Source organism: Cavia porcellus, unplaced genomic scaffold (assembly GCF_034190915.1).
Source record: "Cavia porcellus strain 051 isolate PalLab524CR breed Dunkin Hartley unplaced genomic scaffold, mCavPor4.1 scaffold_14, whole genome shotgun sequence".
NCBI classification, from domain to species: Eukaryota; Metazoa; Chordata; class Mammalia; order Rodentia; family Caviidae; genus Cavia; species Cavia porcellus.
This window is the reverse complement of record NW_026947497.1, coordinates 9752433-9768974: the sequence shown is the minus strand read 5'-3', so window position 1 is coordinate 9768974 and position 16542 is coordinate 9752433. Positions and strand designations below refer to the sequence as shown.

The window sequence follows — 16542 nt, the reverse complement described above, 5'->3', positions numbered from 1 at the left end:
AATAAATTATGGCCATTCATCAGAAACTAAAAAGAGAGGGCACTCCTAGGAGAAGGAAAAACAACCCTAGTAAAGCCTGGTCTTGCCTCCCAGATTTTTCTTTGAAGATTCCATTATGGCAAGCAAAGAATCTAAGAAGGAAGGTGAAAGCAATTTCCAAGTGTGCCAGCTTGAAGCGGCTCTCAAGTTTATTCCATCAGAGGGAAAACCGCAGCTCCAGTAAACTGCCCTGGAGAAATACGTGTGTGTGTACGTGCAGTTTATATACGTTCCTCTCAGGAAGAATACATCTATAATAAATTTCCAAGGAAACACCTCCATTTCAAAATATTTAGGCCTCTGCGTTTATCTTTCAGGGTTAAGTAGAGAGATTCTTCATGTTATATTGCATGACTATTTCCAAATCCTTTGGAGACATTAAAAGAAACAAAGACCATTTCTAATAACCACAGCCCTTCAGGATCTCAAAGAGCCGGGGCTCCAGAGGTTACAACGGAGTTTCCTGAGCCTTGTCGGGCAATATGTAGTCGAGGCAAAGGTCACGCTCCCTGTGTTTTGTTTTAAATAATATTGACCCATTAATTCTAAACCTGCTTGTTCCTGAAATTATGCAGGATTATAGTTTGCAAACTGCAGGACAATGAAGCAAATCAAGATGAATTACAGCCCGGGCCCCCTCCTATCCGCTGACATCTAAACCGGGGGAGCAGGTCGGCCTGCAGCGTTTAACAGGGCTTTGAGCACCGCCGCTGCTTCGGTGAGACTTGCACCCCCCTCACCCCACCCCATAACAAATCGCAGCAAACAGGACCTATTTGCAAGGAATTCATCACCATGGCGCTGGGAGGGTCTGGGGGCGGAGGGGAGCGCTAAGGTCTTTTGTTATCCTTGTCACCTCGTCCAACCCAGGCCTGAGGACAGCCCCGCGGCGGGAGGCGGAGGACAGTGGCCAGCAGCCGGAGGACAGTGGCCAGCAGCCGCTGCTTCTCTGCGGCCCAGAAAGCCTGTGTTTTTGCGCTCAGGTTGCTTTTCTCTGGCTGGAGCTTTACCTAGAGGCTTGCGGGGAGCCGGGGCGCCGCGCCTTTGTTCTGCCGGGGAGCTCCGGCCGCCTGCACTTTCTGCCTCGGACCCGCGGGGCAGTCACGCGGCCCCGGGCAGATCGAGGCCTTTGGCCGGGCCGCCTGGTCCTGCGCTGCGCTGGGGAGCAGTGGAGAGGAAAGCGGGCCCGTCTGGGGCGGACTTTGGCTTCGGGAGCCCGGGGCCCGCGGAGGTGGGCCGGGAGCCTCCGGGAGGGCAGCGCGGGCGCAGGGCCGGGCTCGGGAGGGCAGCGACTGGGCCCCGGACGGCGGCTCCGGGAGCTCCGCTCGCAATCAGTCAGCTCGCCGGGGAAGGGACGGCCAGTCTGGGGGAGTCGCCCCTGCCCGGTGGCGGTGGCGCAGGTTGGGGGCGGAGACTTGGGACCCGACCTAGGCCCGGTCTCTGCAGGGCCTCCCGGAGCGAGATCTGCACCTTCCCCCGGTACCCGCTGCGGTCAGCGCCCCTGCGGCAGGAGCAGAGGAGCCGGGGTCCCCGGGCCCGAACCCGCGGAGTCTCACCGCCCCTCGCACCCCCACCTCGCCCTCGGGCCGTGGCCACCTACACCTCCGCAATCGATTTTTGCTGCGTGTCAATACTTACTTCTGGTGAGTGTGAGGGTATTTTTTCTCCTTCTCCAGGCCTCTTAATGATTTCTGAGCTAGTTGTGTATTAAAGCGCTTACAGGAACCTTTAATGTAATCTATAGCGTGAAGCGGCCTCCCTGATGGGGTCACCGTGGAGAGCTGGGGGGGGGGGGACCTAGCAGCTCTGCGCCCAGAGGGTGGCCCTGCCTGGGCCCGAGGCCGCTGCTCTCTGGGTAAGAGCTGACTCCCCTCCCCTGCTCCCCACCTGTTACTCACTCCTGCCTTGGCCCCTCTGGCTTACTTTTCATTTTTATTTTTAAAACAACTTTAAAAATTCCCAAGGTCCCAATTTCTCCAGGCTCCTGCTACCGATTTCAGATCCGTGGGACCTGAGGAAAGCTATGTACAGCGCAAGTATGTCTCCATTTCTTCCCAGGCTCTGAGCTTTCATGTTGATTATAAAATTAATTTTTAGAAGTACACTGGGAAAGCCAGGTCGTAGGTTGAGAAAGAGAATCATTTCTCGGGCCTGCTTTCTTCCACCCTTTCCTCTTCCCACCCGAGATGCTGAAATCCAGGGACCTTCTAAAGGTAGCAAAAAAAAAAAGTGTCTTAAAATTTCAATATTCCTGGAAAAGCCTCATAAATGAACCCTGAGGAGAGTGGTGAGCCCTTTTAAAGCCCATCTGTAAAAATCCAGGGTGATCGTGAAAGAAGAAGACCCTGCCCCCATAGCTGTTGTGAAGCAGACTGAACAAAAATCTGTCCTGCAATCCACATCCTAATCCACGCAGAACCTGCCGGCCATCGCTGGGTTCCCCGCCGGCAGTCCAGGGTATGCATGGAATTCCTGGCCCATAGAGTCCACTTTCCGGGCGGGAACCTGGGTAGGTGTCACAAGATCAGAGGCCTTTACGCGTATAGACTACCTATTGATTGATTTATAAACCCTCTGTCGCGGTGCTGTCCTGGTAAGCACGCCAACAACTAAGAGACCTGCCTAAGTGAGCAGATGTCGCCAAGAAAAGGGAAAAAAATTCTGGTAGCAGATTTTCAAAGGAAAGTTAAAGAAAATAGGCTTCCTGTCCCCACCTTCTCAACAATTGCATTTTAACTGAGTTTAAGAAAACAGTAACTGAAGAGTTTTCTTCTTTAAACAATGAGTTAACTGGAAACACTATTGTACAGGTTGTAACAGAGGAAACCCGGGGAAACTGAGTTTATCTGTCACCCTGGCCTCTTCAGGTCCCTCCCGCCTCCCCAGGGTGGATCTCTGCATTGTTGAGTTTCTACCTGAAAAGACGAAACAAAACAAAAACAAAAGTATTGTGTTAGGGAGGCATAACATTTCTGTGCTGAGCACTTATGCATTTTATGTAAATGTTGATTTTATATTTTGTTGGAAGATGACAGCAGTCTTGCAAGAAATAAAATAGCCCATTAAAGATGTATCTAATTCTGGCTCAGTTACCTTTCACATACTCACTGAGGCTTCTTTTGTACCAGTTCAGTGGCAGTTGTGGAAGAGAGAAGACCCTAGAAGCTGAAGTTGCTCAGCAGAAGAGTTGCCCAAAGAACCACCTGAGGCACTGGAAGTTTCAAGCAGCACTTCCAAGACAGCATGGAAAGGGGTTTGTTGGCTGGCGGAGATGCAGCAGGACTGCATGGATTTCCCTCTGCACCAGGAGGGCTGGAAGAGTACAAACTGTCGGGCAGACCCACTTTTTCCTCTTCTAGCAAACAAGTTTAAGGCGTGTGTCCTCCTCCCCTGGGCTTTTTCTCCTCCACATCCTCCTCCTTTCCTAAAAGGGTTTGCTGTTGTTTTGTCTCCTGCTCATCGCAGTCAAGCAACTTAGGAAACCGCCCATGAGGCTGGGACCTGTTATACCAAGGCTAAGACTTGGGGTCATTTCCCAGATCAGCTCTCCCTGGCTGTCTCCCTCTGAGATAGCAAACCTGTCCTGCCCCGGCCAGCACTGTCTCTCCCTCTGAGATAGCAAACCTGTCCTGCCCCGGCCAGCACTGGCTGCACACGGTTCAGGGAAGGAAAGTTTTCCCATGTGGCTTTGGGAAGACAAGACTTAGGACCTTCCTGCTTGTCCTTGAGAAAGCCAGGGGACACTCCAAGGAAGGTGACTGGGACCTAGATTAGTGGCAGCTCAGTTCTCCCCTTCTGTCCTTGTCAAGGATGCCCCATCTGCCGGGATGGGCGTCCTTCTGGGGTTACTGCACACAGCAGCTTAGTGGCCTCTTCCCACAGGGACCCTCACTCTGGTGCCAGGTTATGCTGATCACGGCTGTGGGGAGCGGAACAGACACTGTGGACCAAGGTAGGGACTGGCAGGCCATCCAGCACACTGTGAAGAGGCTTTGGCCAGACCCCAGGTCACTGTCAAAATAAAATAATAGCAAACAAAAAAGAGCAATAAAACCCTCCTAGCGGGCTCCGCGCCTCCAGCGATGTGGATTGGAAGCTGGAGCTCTAGCTCCTCCAGTCACCGGGGAAACCCTGAAGAGGGGCCCTGTCGGTCTGTGAGCCTGTTTATCTCTGACTACCCCTCCCATGCCTCCCACATGCACAGGCAGCTCAGGGTGGCAACCTCCCCACAGGACACCCCCCCCACACACACACACACCCTCCTCCTGCATGCAGGACCCAGGGCTTCCAGACAGAGGCCCTTGTGTGGGCCGCGCTGACCCAGGTCAGTGCCCGCCTGGGCCACCCTGGCTGAGGACAGCCTTGTCCTGCGCGTGTCCCCGACAGAGCCTAGGCCTCCTCTGTTGGGGCGGGGCCTCTCGACCCATTCAGAGGCAAGGGAAGAAGCTAGAGCTGGGAGAGGAACCCCACCCTTCCTAGGTCGCTCCCTTGGTCCTGGCACCCCTAAAGTCTGCACTGTCCTCCAAGTCCCCAGAGTGCACGCCGATCCCGATCCTCTTCCTAGCCTGCGACCCTGGGCTTCGAAGCCCTCTGGCTGGGACTGTCCTGAACTCCCCAGGCCCAGCGGGGACCAGCTTGCGGGTCCTTGGCCGCCCCATCCAGGACCAGCCTTGCGATGGCCAGGCATCCCGAGGAGAACCCTCCCGACGACCCCTCCTCTCACCCCGTCTCAGGCCTGGGTCTCCACGAGGCAGGCGATCGGGAGGCGCCTATACCCGAAGGTCACCTGCCGGCCTCCCCAGGGTTCCCCAGCCTCGGGTTGAATATTAACCGGCCTAAGCTATAGAGTGGGGTAAAACGTTACATATAAAAATGAATCATCTATCCGATCCCGGGAGAGGCGACCTGCAGCCAGGCTGCCGCGCTACGGCCTGGCCCGGGTGATCGGGAGGCTGCACTTCCCTGGGACCCGCGGACTGGGCACGGGATGGGGTGGGGTGGGGTGGGGTGGGGGCTGCAGGGCCCGGGGCGCCGGCAGACCTCCCTCCCTGCGGGTCCTGGGCCCAGGAAGGGCCTTCTCTCACCCCGAAGGTCTGGAGGTCTGTGTCTCTTACTCGGGTCAGGGGAGCAGCAGCAGTCCAGGAGCCGCTGTCCCCAGAGTAGGGAGACGCAGCCGCGGAGCCTGGTCCCGCGCGTGGGTGAGGAGCGGCTGCAAGAGCTGGGTCCGAGTTGGGATGGACCAGGGGTGCGCGGGGGCAGGAGGCAGAGAGGCCTGGGCCGGGCGAGGAAATTGGGGTGGTGGACCCCTGCCCAGGCCGCACGGGCGCCTAGGGGCTCAGCCTGTTTCTGACAGACCTAAGTTGCTTCTTTCAACACGAATAACCGAAAGTAGCAGCGTGACTTGCGCACTGACGGCTGCACGAGGCGGCTCACGTGCAATCAAACACCCAGAATTCACGAAGCGGGAAGCAGGGGAGGCCGAGACGCTCAGGCTCTGCGGACCCCTAAACCCCCAAATCAAAAAGTGATTCCCTCCCTCTCCCTCCCTCTCTCTCTCTCTCTCTCTCTCTCTCTCTCTCTCTCTCCCTCCCTCCCTCCCCCCTCCCCGTTCTGCTGCTGCCTGATTCCCCTCCCCTTCCCCCTCTTAATAAAGAGAAGGTGGGTGGAAACCAGACCGAGGGCGGCTGCTCCTGCCAGTCCTTGGGCATTGTCCACAAACTGCAGAAAGTTCTTGTACCTTTGGAGAAAACTGGTATATTTCTTGTGCTAAATATTTTTTTCTTCCAAATGTATTTCTGACCTGTAATAACCTTTCCGTTAAAAACCCTTCTTCTGCAGGTGGCACTGGTTTTCCCAGCTCAGAACCCACCTCCAACCTGTCTGTCCTCCTGGACCTCGGCAGTGCAGGGCGCCTGCCGCGGCACTGCGGCATCTTAGCTGTTTCAAAGACCATTGCTGCTGAGAACTTCTGGGTAGGGTGCAAGATGAACAGGGGTTTTCAGCGATTCATCGAGCCTCAAGCCTGCCTTGAGCAGCGTGGATGGGGATTCACCAAACATCCTCACTTAGTCTGGGAAGAATATGCTGATGTGAATTTAAGACGTGGTCACAGAGTGTTTGTCACTTCATGAGCTGTCACTATTCTGACCTGGCTGCACACCGTGCACTGTGTCATTCCCGTAAAGCAATTATAGCCCACCTTTGTCATTACCCAAGGCTGCTACCCCACTTCCCCCCAGAAAAACAGGATTGACCCAGAGGTTCCACCAGCTGGCTCCCAAGAGACGATGAGCACATCAAAGAAAAATAAATAAAAAGAAACATGAGTCACACACTCAGTGTGCCCTTCAGTGACTTAGAGACAGAGAGCAACAGAATGGGGAAAGATACTTACTTTCAAAGGTGTGGGTGGCTGGGGAGACCAGTATTATAAAGCGAATGGCAAGCCCTCAAATTGTCTCCTTCCCCCCAAACTACCATGTCATCTGACACCCTCAATCTATTTGTGTCCTGGGTAACAGACTTGGACTAAGAGGTCACCGGCTAGAGGGCTTGGGTGACTGGAAACAAGTTTGACATGATAGGAATCTGGGTGGGGAGCACCATGGCAGAGGTGTAGAGAGGAGGAGGCCAGAGGCTGCACCAGCTTGAGAACTCCAAACCTCAGCTGGACCCCGAATTTCCTGGAAGTGCCTTGTCAGAGAGCAGGTAGTAGTCTCTGCCCACTCCTGCTGGCTCTTGGGCTAACCTCTGTTTGCTGCCTCTTTTAAAGTAAGGCTTCACGTGGTTTTTCCGCATGTACATGGCTGTTGTACCCACATGACAGTCTACCTGCAAACCTCTTGGACTCCTGGATCTGGAGTCCTTATGCGAAACGTGAAGGCTTCAGGCCCAGGAGGTAAAGCAGACATCCCAGCCTGTCCTTGTCCTTTCAGAGTGCAAGAGGCACCGCACACATCCTCACACAGCTGTGCTGCCCACTGTCTGTCCCGGGAGGGCCCTTGAGCAGCCCTTGCCCTCCCACACAGCCTGACCCCTGGCACAAGGACCACCAAGGTGGGCCCTCGCCTCTCAGGCCACCTTGCTTACCCTGGAAGCCCCTGCTCCCCTCACACTGCTGCTTGCACACTTGTACACAAGGCCTGGGTTCCGTGTTCTGGGGGAGCACAGAGCAGGGCTCTTGTGGACTTTACGTGCTGCCAGTGTGAGTCCCTCTCTTGGTCGTTCCATAGAAGGTGCTTGTATTTCTTGTGCTATAGCTGGTTATTGGTTCTCAGTATTTGGTGATTTTTCTCTTTTGCAGCTGAGAAAGTTTCATGCTCACCCTGCACCTCTTTTCAACTAGGATTTGGTTGGAAAGTATCTTTTCCACCGCAGCCTCGCTCCATTCCACTCTCCTTTGGCTCCTCCTCTCCTTTCTAATTTCTTCCAAAATCTTACCTTACTTTCTCCCTTTTCTACTTTTTAAATTTAATTTCTGGGCATTTATTGTTTCCATGTCCCCAAACTAATGTTTGTTCAAATTACTCCTTTGGCAATTACCATATAAGGTATTTTATTATGAGTAAGATCTTGAGAGCACCGTGTTTGGCTTCCTGTAGAAGTTTAACACAAAACTTGGTAAAAGAGTACATAGTCAATAAATACCTGTTGACCGAATGTCATAATTAAATCAATTTTTCACAAACATAAATGTTCAAACACATTAGAGTCTATTGAGCTGGCACAAGTTCAATTTCAGATTAATTCTAATTAATTTCTAATCCTTTTCTCAACAAATCAGATGTGTGAAAGGGTTCCACTGCATAAATTCCATCATAAACTTTTTTTAAAAATCACTTTTACTATGTCAGAACATTTTTAGGATGGTGAATTATGATCAGGGTTCTTAAGGTACTGGACCAGTTTTGATATTTTTGATATATCCATATTGAAATAAAGAAGTTGTAAAAAAGGGGGGAAAGGAGGCATTCGTGTAGGAGGTGGAGAATGCATAGTTGACATGGAAATTTCCATCTTACTATTGTCTAGGACAGTTTTTTTTTTTAATTTAAGGAAGTGATATCCAATCTTCAATATTATGTCCTTTACTTTCTTTCTTTCTTTTTGACAGCATCTCACTATGTCACTATGTAGCAAGGTTGGCCTTGAACTCCCTGGCTGGCCCAGGCTGGCCTTGAACTTGCAGCAATCCTCCTGCCTCTGCCTCCCGAGTGCTGGGATTACAGGTGTGCACCACCATGCCCAACCCTGCCATTTTCAATAGTTTTAAAACACATTATGATTCACAAATGTATTGGAATGTGCTATGGACAAAGTTTGTTTTGTTTATTTTACCATGTTGAGGATCAAAAGTGGGGCCTCATGTATGAGAACATCCTATAACCCCTTCCCAAGCTTGTGCTTTCTTATGTTTAGGGGCAAGGAAAATGAAGACTTGAAGATTGGCCCAGAAGTGAACTGAATAGATACTTCTGAAGAAATACAAGTGACCAGTAAGTACTGATTCAACTTCAACTTCTTCGGCCATGAGGAAAATGCAAATCAAAACTATGCTGAGTGTCACCTCATCTGGTCTAACTGGCTATCACAGAATACCAGGAACCAAAAACCGCTGGGAGGAGGTGAGAAACCCTTATGCACTGCTGCCGAGAATGTAAATTAATACTGCTATTATGAAAATCAGTGTGGAAGTGTCTCAAAACAAAAACAAAACTCTGAAGCTAAAGCCATGATTTGACCCAGCTATACCATGGTCCAGAGTAGATCTCCAAAGAATTAGCCCTCATTCTGTAGAGATACCTGTGTACTCATAGCCCGATTCACTCTGGTTAAACTATGGAAACAGCCCAGATGCCTGTCAAAAGACAAAGAAAGAAAACAGGACATACATACAGAACAGAACATTATTCAGCCATTAAAAGAACAAAATCAGGACATCTGAGGGAAACAGATGCAGCTAGAAATCAGCATGTTAAATAAAATGAGCCGGACTCAGACACACACAGCACATGTCCTCTTACACATATGCATAAGGCGGATGAGATGGCACCAGCCTTCCCCTGGATGGCATCCAGCAGCTGCATGGTGGGTACAAGCTGGTGATGGAGCTCAGGAGCGCAGCGCCTGGCCTCAAGCATGAGGCCTTGAGTTCAATTCCTGGTGGTAAAAAAAAGTATGTTTGATTGAACCTCCTGAAGACACTCACGAAAGAGCACTTCCAGAGCTGCTTCAGGGGTGGCGAGAACAATGGGATCAGTGCGTGTGAAGCGAGGGAGATGCATGGCAGTGTGTCTTCCCTGTAACCTGTTTAATGCAGGCTTTCACCATATATTTCCATGCTCACTCTCTCTCTCTGTCTCTCTCTCTCTCACACACACACACAGAAACACATATGCTGGGAGAGAGAGAGAGAGAGAGAGAGAGAGAGAGAGAGAGAGAGAGAGAGAAGGGAAGGGGAGAGACACAGCTCAGTGGTGCAGTGCCTGCATGGCAAGCATGAGATGGGGTCCTGGGCTTGATTCCTGGTACCTACAAAAAAAAAAAAAAAAGAAAGAAAAAGCCGTAAAGAAAGGAAAAGGAACGAGGAGGGGAAGAAAAGGACAAGGGTGTGTGACAGGAGGTGAAAATGATCTAAGTGGGTTACAGGTACATTTGATCTGCGAAAAGGAAACCCAGTAATATATATAACTAATATGCACTAGCATTCATTATACGAATATTAGTTATAGGAGAAAAGGGTTGGGCCATAAACAATAACAAACAATTTAACCCAGTCAGACTTTGATTGAAGTCCTAGACAAAACAAATAGTATTTTAAGTTTTACTAATTTTTGTCCAGTGCCCCTCTTATACTTTTGATTAATTTATGGGTGGCAAACATTCCTGGTAACACTTACCATATGGACTCCCACTTCTCGCTGCCACAATGGACTCCACACTGCATCCACAAAGCATTCAGCGGCCCTTGGCATAGACCCGAAAGGTTTCACCTCATCGCATTAAATAAATAAACAAAAACACAAATGTGATCAAGCAGACCAGTGCACGCTAGGGACCAGAAAAATAGACAATGAAGTGTGTTTCCTGGTGCTGTGGGTGGCCCAGAGACACCAGGCTCCCTGGAGAATCACGTGCTGGGTGTGCTGATTCTTAGAAGGCACCACAGGATGGGCTGTGTGAGAGGGGACTCAGACATCGCAGAGGGAAGATGATTGGGATTCACAAAAATGAAATAACTAGACAGCTAATCTGGCCTGAGCACTAGGCTCATCATTTTCACAATGATCCACATACTTAAAACAGCAATGGGTCAACTTTCCTTCCACAGCACTCTAGTTTTACTTTATGCGTGGCGGGTTGAATGCAGGACCTTGCGCTTGCCAGGCAGGAACTTGTAGCACTGAGCTAAATCCCAGCCGCTGCGTGGCAGTTTTCTAACTAAATCAATATAGAGCGATAGCAAAGACAGCTCGCCGTGTGCTTCCCGATGCTCAGGACCTGTGCGGGCAGTGCCTCCCCTCTCGATCTTGATTCTTTCCACCATCCTGCTTGCAAACCAAATTGGATGTGAACCAAATCAAACTCAGTAGTCAGGTTCAACGATGACCTTCTGGGGAAGCTTGATGTGACTCATCCAAGTTCAGTTAACGGCCAGAATCATGGAGAGAACTGAGTTTGTGAACTGAGGCACCACTTTATCCCAGTTGCTTCTCACTATCCTGTGAAGTAGGTGTTTTTTCTCTTATCGGACAAACGAGAAAATTGATAATCAGAAGTAAGTCACCTTGGCTGAGTGTGGCAGGGCACACCATTAATTTCAGCATTCTGGAAGGCTGAGGCAGGAGGATACCAAGATGGAACCCAGCCTGAACAATTTAGCAAGACTTTGTCTCAAAATTTAAAAAAAAAAAAAATTTTTTTTTAAGACGAGCTAGAGAGGTAGCTCACTGTGAATGTCTTGGGTTCAATTCCCAGTACCTAAAAGAAATAAATAATACAAACGTAATTTATCTCAGGGTTCCCCACTAATGAGTGGCAGATTCCAGCCTAGAACAGGACTCATGTGAAATGCCCCTACCGAGGCCCTGCACAGCACTGCGTGCATGACAGACTTGATGATTTCTGTGTCACTTTTTGTTTGTTTGTTTGTGTTTTGCTACTGGGGATTGAACTCACACTCTTGCACTTGCCAGGCAGGTGCTTATGCCACTGAGCTAAATCCCCAGCACCCCCACCCCCCAAAAAATCAAGTTTGTCTTTTTTTCTTTTTGGTACTGGGGATCGAACTCACAACCTAGAGCTTGCCAGGCAGAGGCTTATGCCACTGAGCTAAGTCCCCTGCCTCACTTTTTGACATAATCCGAAATGCTATTTCTATAATAAAAGAAATACGCTAAAAGAATCATGGGAAGCTGGGCAGGGTAGTGCATCATTGCAAGCCCACCACTGAGGGACACTGAAGCCGGAAGACCACAAGTTCAGGCCTCTCCTAGGAAATCTAGCTACTCAGTGAAACCTTCCTCAAAATGAGAGGTAAAAAGGGATGGATTTGTAGTTCAGTGATAAGAGCGCAGCTGGGCTGGAATCCCAGTACCAATGCACGCATGCGCGTACACACACACACACACACGCACACACACACACACGTGGGTTATGAAAATAATATTACCTAGTCACCTTTCAGAATGAATAATTTCTGGAAAAAGTAATTATAGTGACAGAGCCAATCAAAGATAATTGTACACTTCTATGTGTTTTTTAAGGCACCATTCCTAGACTGGAGCAGTACACAGCTTGTCCAGACATTTTGAAATGTGATACATTAGAGGAGAGAGAAATGGCAAGCTCTTGGTGATATGAACATACACATTCACATCGATACACATAAGTGTCTCTATACACGGTTCTGCCAATTGCTGTGCCTTAACAGGGATTTCCCCCTTCGTTCTGTACATTACCACGAACTTCTCTTCCAGCCTTCTCCCACCTACGTTTTCCCATGTAATACAAGCTCCTGCTCAGTTTAGATGCCCCTACTCTGGGAAAGACTGCCTCCATGGAATGGGGTTAGGTCAAATCACCCTTCCTGTGTGCTTCCACACCCCACGAAGCACGTAACACTGCTCAGACACCTGGTACTTCTGCAGATTACAAGCCAGCCATGTGTATGATGACCTCCAGTTTGGAGATGACGTTTTGGATATGTTGCACTGTGCTCATGTGCCTTGAGTTGCTTGCATATGTTGTGTAACAACCTGTACATGACAGGGCACAGTGCACAGTGCTGTGTTCTCTGGGTCCATCCCGTCCTGGCCCTCCATCTCAGCTAGTTTAACATTCGATGATCCTGATGGCTTGATTAAGGCAATGTCTGCTTCACTATTTTAATATTATTTGGACAGTTATTTGACTACCATGCTGTTTCCCACTGTACTTAGTAATTCGTGGGCAGCTTTAAGGTGTCAAGCTGAAGCCTATGCCAGCATCCACACAGCGAGTTTGGAATCAGATTCCCCAGCTATTTGAATGACTACAGCCCCAGCTGGCAGCTTGACACAACCTCCTGAAATCCCTGAACAAGAGCTACACAGCCAAGTGGCTCCCAGATTCCTCACCCAAAACACAGGATGGAATGACAATCATGCATTGTTTTAACATGCTCAGTGGCTGGAGTGAACTGTTACACTGCAATAGATCACTAGATCACTGTAGATCTACTCTGGATCCCCCAAGTTTTAGTCACTTTTCAGTTATCATTTCTCTCCTTCATTACACTCGAGGTTATTCCTTTTTGGTTTGGTTTTCTTTTCTGCTACAATTTAATAGGATCATGGGGGTAAAGGAAAATAAACAAATGCATTCGCTTCATCGCCTGGTAACAGAGTTCCCAGGAAGTGCACCTCTAGCACAGAGCTGAAGCAGAGGACAAGACTCAGGGCAAGAGCAACTAAGACGGGAGAGATGTGCCGAGGCAGAGAAAGCTGACATTTCACAGACTGTAAGAAGCAAGCGGGAAGGACAGCTTTATTTCCTATCTAATAGATTTAATGTGATGCTTTAAAAAAAGTATGAGATCTTGAATTTGCTCAGGCTGGCCTCAGGTTTCTAGGCTCCAGCAATCCTCCTACTGTGGCCTTTTCAGGAACTGAGTCTGCACCAGCTTAAGTCTGAGGCTGAAAAGGCTAGTTTTAGAGTACTTCTTGTCTGCCCTGCACCACACTGCTTTCTCTCCCAACCTCTTCTCTCCTCTGAGTACGCTATTCTTAGGCAGGCTGCCAGTCATCAGAGAGGGCTCTTCCCTCCTGACACTCAACCCATGACCTCAGTGGCCCTGGACCCTTCCCAACACAGTTCCCAAGGGGCAGCCAGAGCAGAAAAGCAGTCCCTTTCCTGGAGGAGGAACGAGCTGTCAACAGCCAGCTCTGGTGGACAGAAGACTGCAGGGTTTGGTAAGAGAGCAAGCTGCCTTGGAGAAGACCCAGTGGAAGCCCAAGAGGGAGCCAGCTCCAGAAGTGACTTCGCCTTTAGTTCCTTGCGGTCCAGAAAAACTGTCCCTTTCCTGAGAGTTTGTTCCTCAAGCTATTCCCTATTACGGAGCTTCAAATTAGGTTTCAGCCACTTGTAGCCAAAAGAGTTCTTATTTCAGTAGGCTGATGGCCCCTCTCTGCACCCCTAACCAGCCTGCCTGAAAGAGGAGAGGAAAGCTCTTTTACAGGCAGGGTTTGAGAGCATCAGAAGCTCTGTTACAAGGACAAACATCGCATCTTCTAGTGGCCTTTGGCTGTCACTGTCTGGGACCTACTAAGAAGACCAGTAAAGAAAATTATGCACGCACGCACACACACAAGCACACTCATACTTGCTCAGTTATGTTTACCATCACAATAATGCTATTTTACTGAAGCTCTAGTGTGCTCTAGGCATTTTCACAAACATCTGTTGTGCATTAGCTCAAGACACTAGATTTTCAGACTGTTCTTAATTACAGATAAGATAACATCTTTAAGATAAAACATATTAAATATTAATCTTTACAAAATAGGAAAAATCATGAGTAAAGGTTTTCTGTGCCTTTCTACACCATCTACTCATCTGACCCATTCAGCTTGAAGACACCTTTTGCTTTATTAAGGCAAGTTTATCCCCAAAAAAGTAAAACACATTTGCAAACGCAAACGCCAATGCTATTTCAGCACTACTGTTTGAAGGATTTGCTTCTGAAAACATTTTTGGAAACGATTATAAAAAATGAACCAAAAATCTGAGTCAAACTATAACTAAATAGCGTGACCTGCCTTGAAATTCTAGCTTTATTTGAGTAAGTTTCGTCCTTGTAAGAAACCGACTGAAAGAAATCAGCCCGGATTGACATAAACATACTCTGGGCTGAGGGAACTGTGGTGTTAGAGGCACTAATTCCAGCTTTAATTGTTACTTTGAAACATGGACAGATAGTGTTTGTCCAGTAGTGCTTCAGAGTCCGCCCCCCACCCCTTGGTCTTCCTGGATGAAAATGGTTACAGCAGCCTAGGAGATGCTCAGGAGAAAAGCCTGCCTGGGGCTGGGACCAGCTTTGTGCCTTCGCAGTGGGTGGTCCAGCAAAAAATTTCCCCATGGCCCAGAGTCTGGAGCCTGCCTAGGCTTCCCATAAGCTGCAGCATTTGAACATTTTTATATGTAATTTAAGATGTGAGCTGCTAGAGTTAATAAAAGGTAACTGGATTCTTCCCATTAGAACATTTTAAGGAATTCCCAGCATATTCTACAGAGTTAAAACTAGAAGTCTGTGTCCAAACCTAAATTTCTTCTTGTTTACTTTTTTTATAAAGTGATATGTTGACTGCTTACTTTACCATTGTATCTTTCCAGTGTTCCTCTTAATTGTTAAATATACATGTGTATTTAAAATTCAATTCAGAATTCATACTATGTATGCTTTTATTTTTCAAATGACCTATTTGATTTAAAAGTTCTTGAAAACTGTTTTAAGACACTGTGCTTGGCACAGTAGAAGCAAGAAAGGTAACAGCTATTAGCATGCGTTTCACACAGAACGTCTCCTTACTGATGACAACACATCTCTGAAATTGGTACTGCTACTGCCATTTGGCCTAAGACCATCCAGCTTGCAACTGATAAAGCCGAATTCTCATCTGGGTTTGCTTTTCTGATAACCACAGGATCCCATCCTCTTACTGCCCATGACCAAAACAGCACAGAACACTTACGCTTCTCACCCTGTAATGGTTCCAACCTAGAAAGCATCGCCCCTGAGTAAAGCAGATGGGCTAACTACCACACCGCTCATGTTCTCAGGAAGATTAAAGCAACACAAAAGGCCGGTGGGGCATGGTGATTACAGCCTATAATCTCAGCACTCCAGAGGCTGAGGCAGGAGAGTCGCTGTGAGTTCAAGGCCAGTCTGAACTACATAGCAAGACTCTGTCACACACACACTCAAAAAGAACATCAAAGAAGAGATTAATCAGGCAAGCTGGTGGTTCCCGACTTTCTGGCAGCAGGGACCTGCTTTTGTGAAGACAAGTTTCTGAAGGGGGAATGGTTTTTTGGATGATTCAAGTGCATTGCATCAACAGTGCACCAGATCCATTCCCTTGCACACACAGATCATGGAGGGTTCAGGCCCCTTCGAGACTCTACCGCTGCTGCTGACCCGACAGGAACCAGAACTCTGGGCGATGGGCGCGGGGCAGAGTGGCTGTGCAGACATGGAGCTTGCTTGCTGGCCACAGCTCAGCTCTCCTGTGCAGCCTGGCTCCTAACAAGCCAGGCTAGCGCCAGGCCCTGGGGTGGGGGACCCAGTGTGGGCAAATAACTGAAACTTTAAAATTTAGTGCAAATCTCTAGGAGTGGTACAAGCACCAAGGCTTTTCAGACCATGGTGAGAAGGCGGCCGACACTGAAGAAGTCAGGGGGACTCTGTGAGACCTGTGAGAACAAGAGCAGTAGTTTTGCTAAGCTCGTGCAGCAAGGACACACGTCCAGACACCTGCAGCAAGAAGCGAACTAAAAAGTTAAAACTAGGGTTGTGCTAGAGAGAAAACAGAGCTAAAAAGTACAGTCAAAAGACTATTGTGTATGAAGGCTTAGCAAGAGGACAAATTCAGGTAAACATCAAATTTTCCAGTTTCTGTGACTAGGCGATGATGTCATTAGCAGAAATAGGGAAATAATTCCTTTGTAGAGGATTGTCTTAAGTTAGATGAATGGGAAACAAATACATGGCAAGATAGACAGAGAAAATGGGGAGAGGAAAAGGGGTGGGATGGAATGTAGAGGAATGGGGGGAAGAATCAAGTTCTATCACGTACAGGTACAGTTCTCTATGATGAACGTTATCATTATGTATATCTAAGTGTATCAATAAAACCTGATTTTAAAAAAAGGTACATCGAGAGAAAAAAGATTTGGAAATCCAGATTTTCTTGGCAAGAATTTCCACCATATTCATTCAGGACAAGCCCTACGGAGAGGCCAACT

The 16542-nt window shown here is 48.6% G+C and overlaps 2 protein-coding genes across 2 annotated transcripts; both read left to right on the top strand.

Moving 5' to 3' along the window:
• Positions 1 to 115: 115 nt before the first annotated feature.
• Positions 116 to 3411, top strand: LOC106027283 (uncharacterized). The gene is made up of 5 exons (XM_063224405.1): positions 116 to 143; positions 802 to 1270; positions 1486 to 1682; positions 2362 to 2496; positions 3168 to 3411. The coding sequence occupies exons 1-4, from the start codon at positions 116 to 118 to the stop codon at positions 2364 to 2366; spliced, it is 699 nt and encodes a 232-aa protein (XP_063080475.1). The 3' UTR covers positions 2367 to 2496; positions 3168 to 3411.
• Positions 3412 to 3934: 523 nt separating this feature from the next.
• LOC134478667 (uncharacterized) lies at positions 3935 to 6373 on the top strand. The gene is made up of 4 exons (XM_063260629.1): positions 3935 to 3991; positions 4658 to 5237; positions 5693 to 5791; positions 5878 to 6373. The coding sequence occupies exons 2-4, from the start codon at positions 5027 to 5029 to the stop codon at positions 6168 to 6170; spliced, it is 603 nt and encodes a 200-aa protein (XP_063116699.1). The 5' UTR covers positions 3935 to 3991; positions 4658 to 5026; the 3' UTR covers positions 6171 to 6373.
• Positions 6374 to 16542: the final 10169 nt, after the last annotated feature.

Coding starts and splice junctions, on each gene's coding strand:
- LOC106027283 (XM_063224405.1), top strand. CDS start 116: ATGGCAAGCAAAGAATCTAAGAAGGAAG. Junction 144..801: donor CAAAGAATCTAAGAAGGAAG/GTGAAAGCAATT, acceptor AACAAATCGCAG/CAAACAGGACCTATTTGCAA. Junction 1,271..1,485: donor GGAGCCCGGGGCCCGCGGAG/GTGGGCCGGGAG, acceptor CGGTCTCTGCAG/GGCCTCCCGGAGCGAGATCT.
- LOC134478667 (XM_063260629.1), top strand. CDS start 5,027: ATGGGGTGGGGTGGGGTGGGGTGGGGGCTGCAGGGCCCGGGGCGCCGG. Junction 5,238..5,692: donor GAGCCTGGTCCCGCGCGTGG/GTGAGGAGCGGC, acceptor CTCTTAATAAAG/AGAAGGTGGGTGGAAACCAG. Junction 5,792..5,877: donor TGTACCTTTGGAGAAAACTG/GTATATTTCTTG, acceptor CTTCTTCTGCAG/GTGGCACTGGTTTTCCCAGC.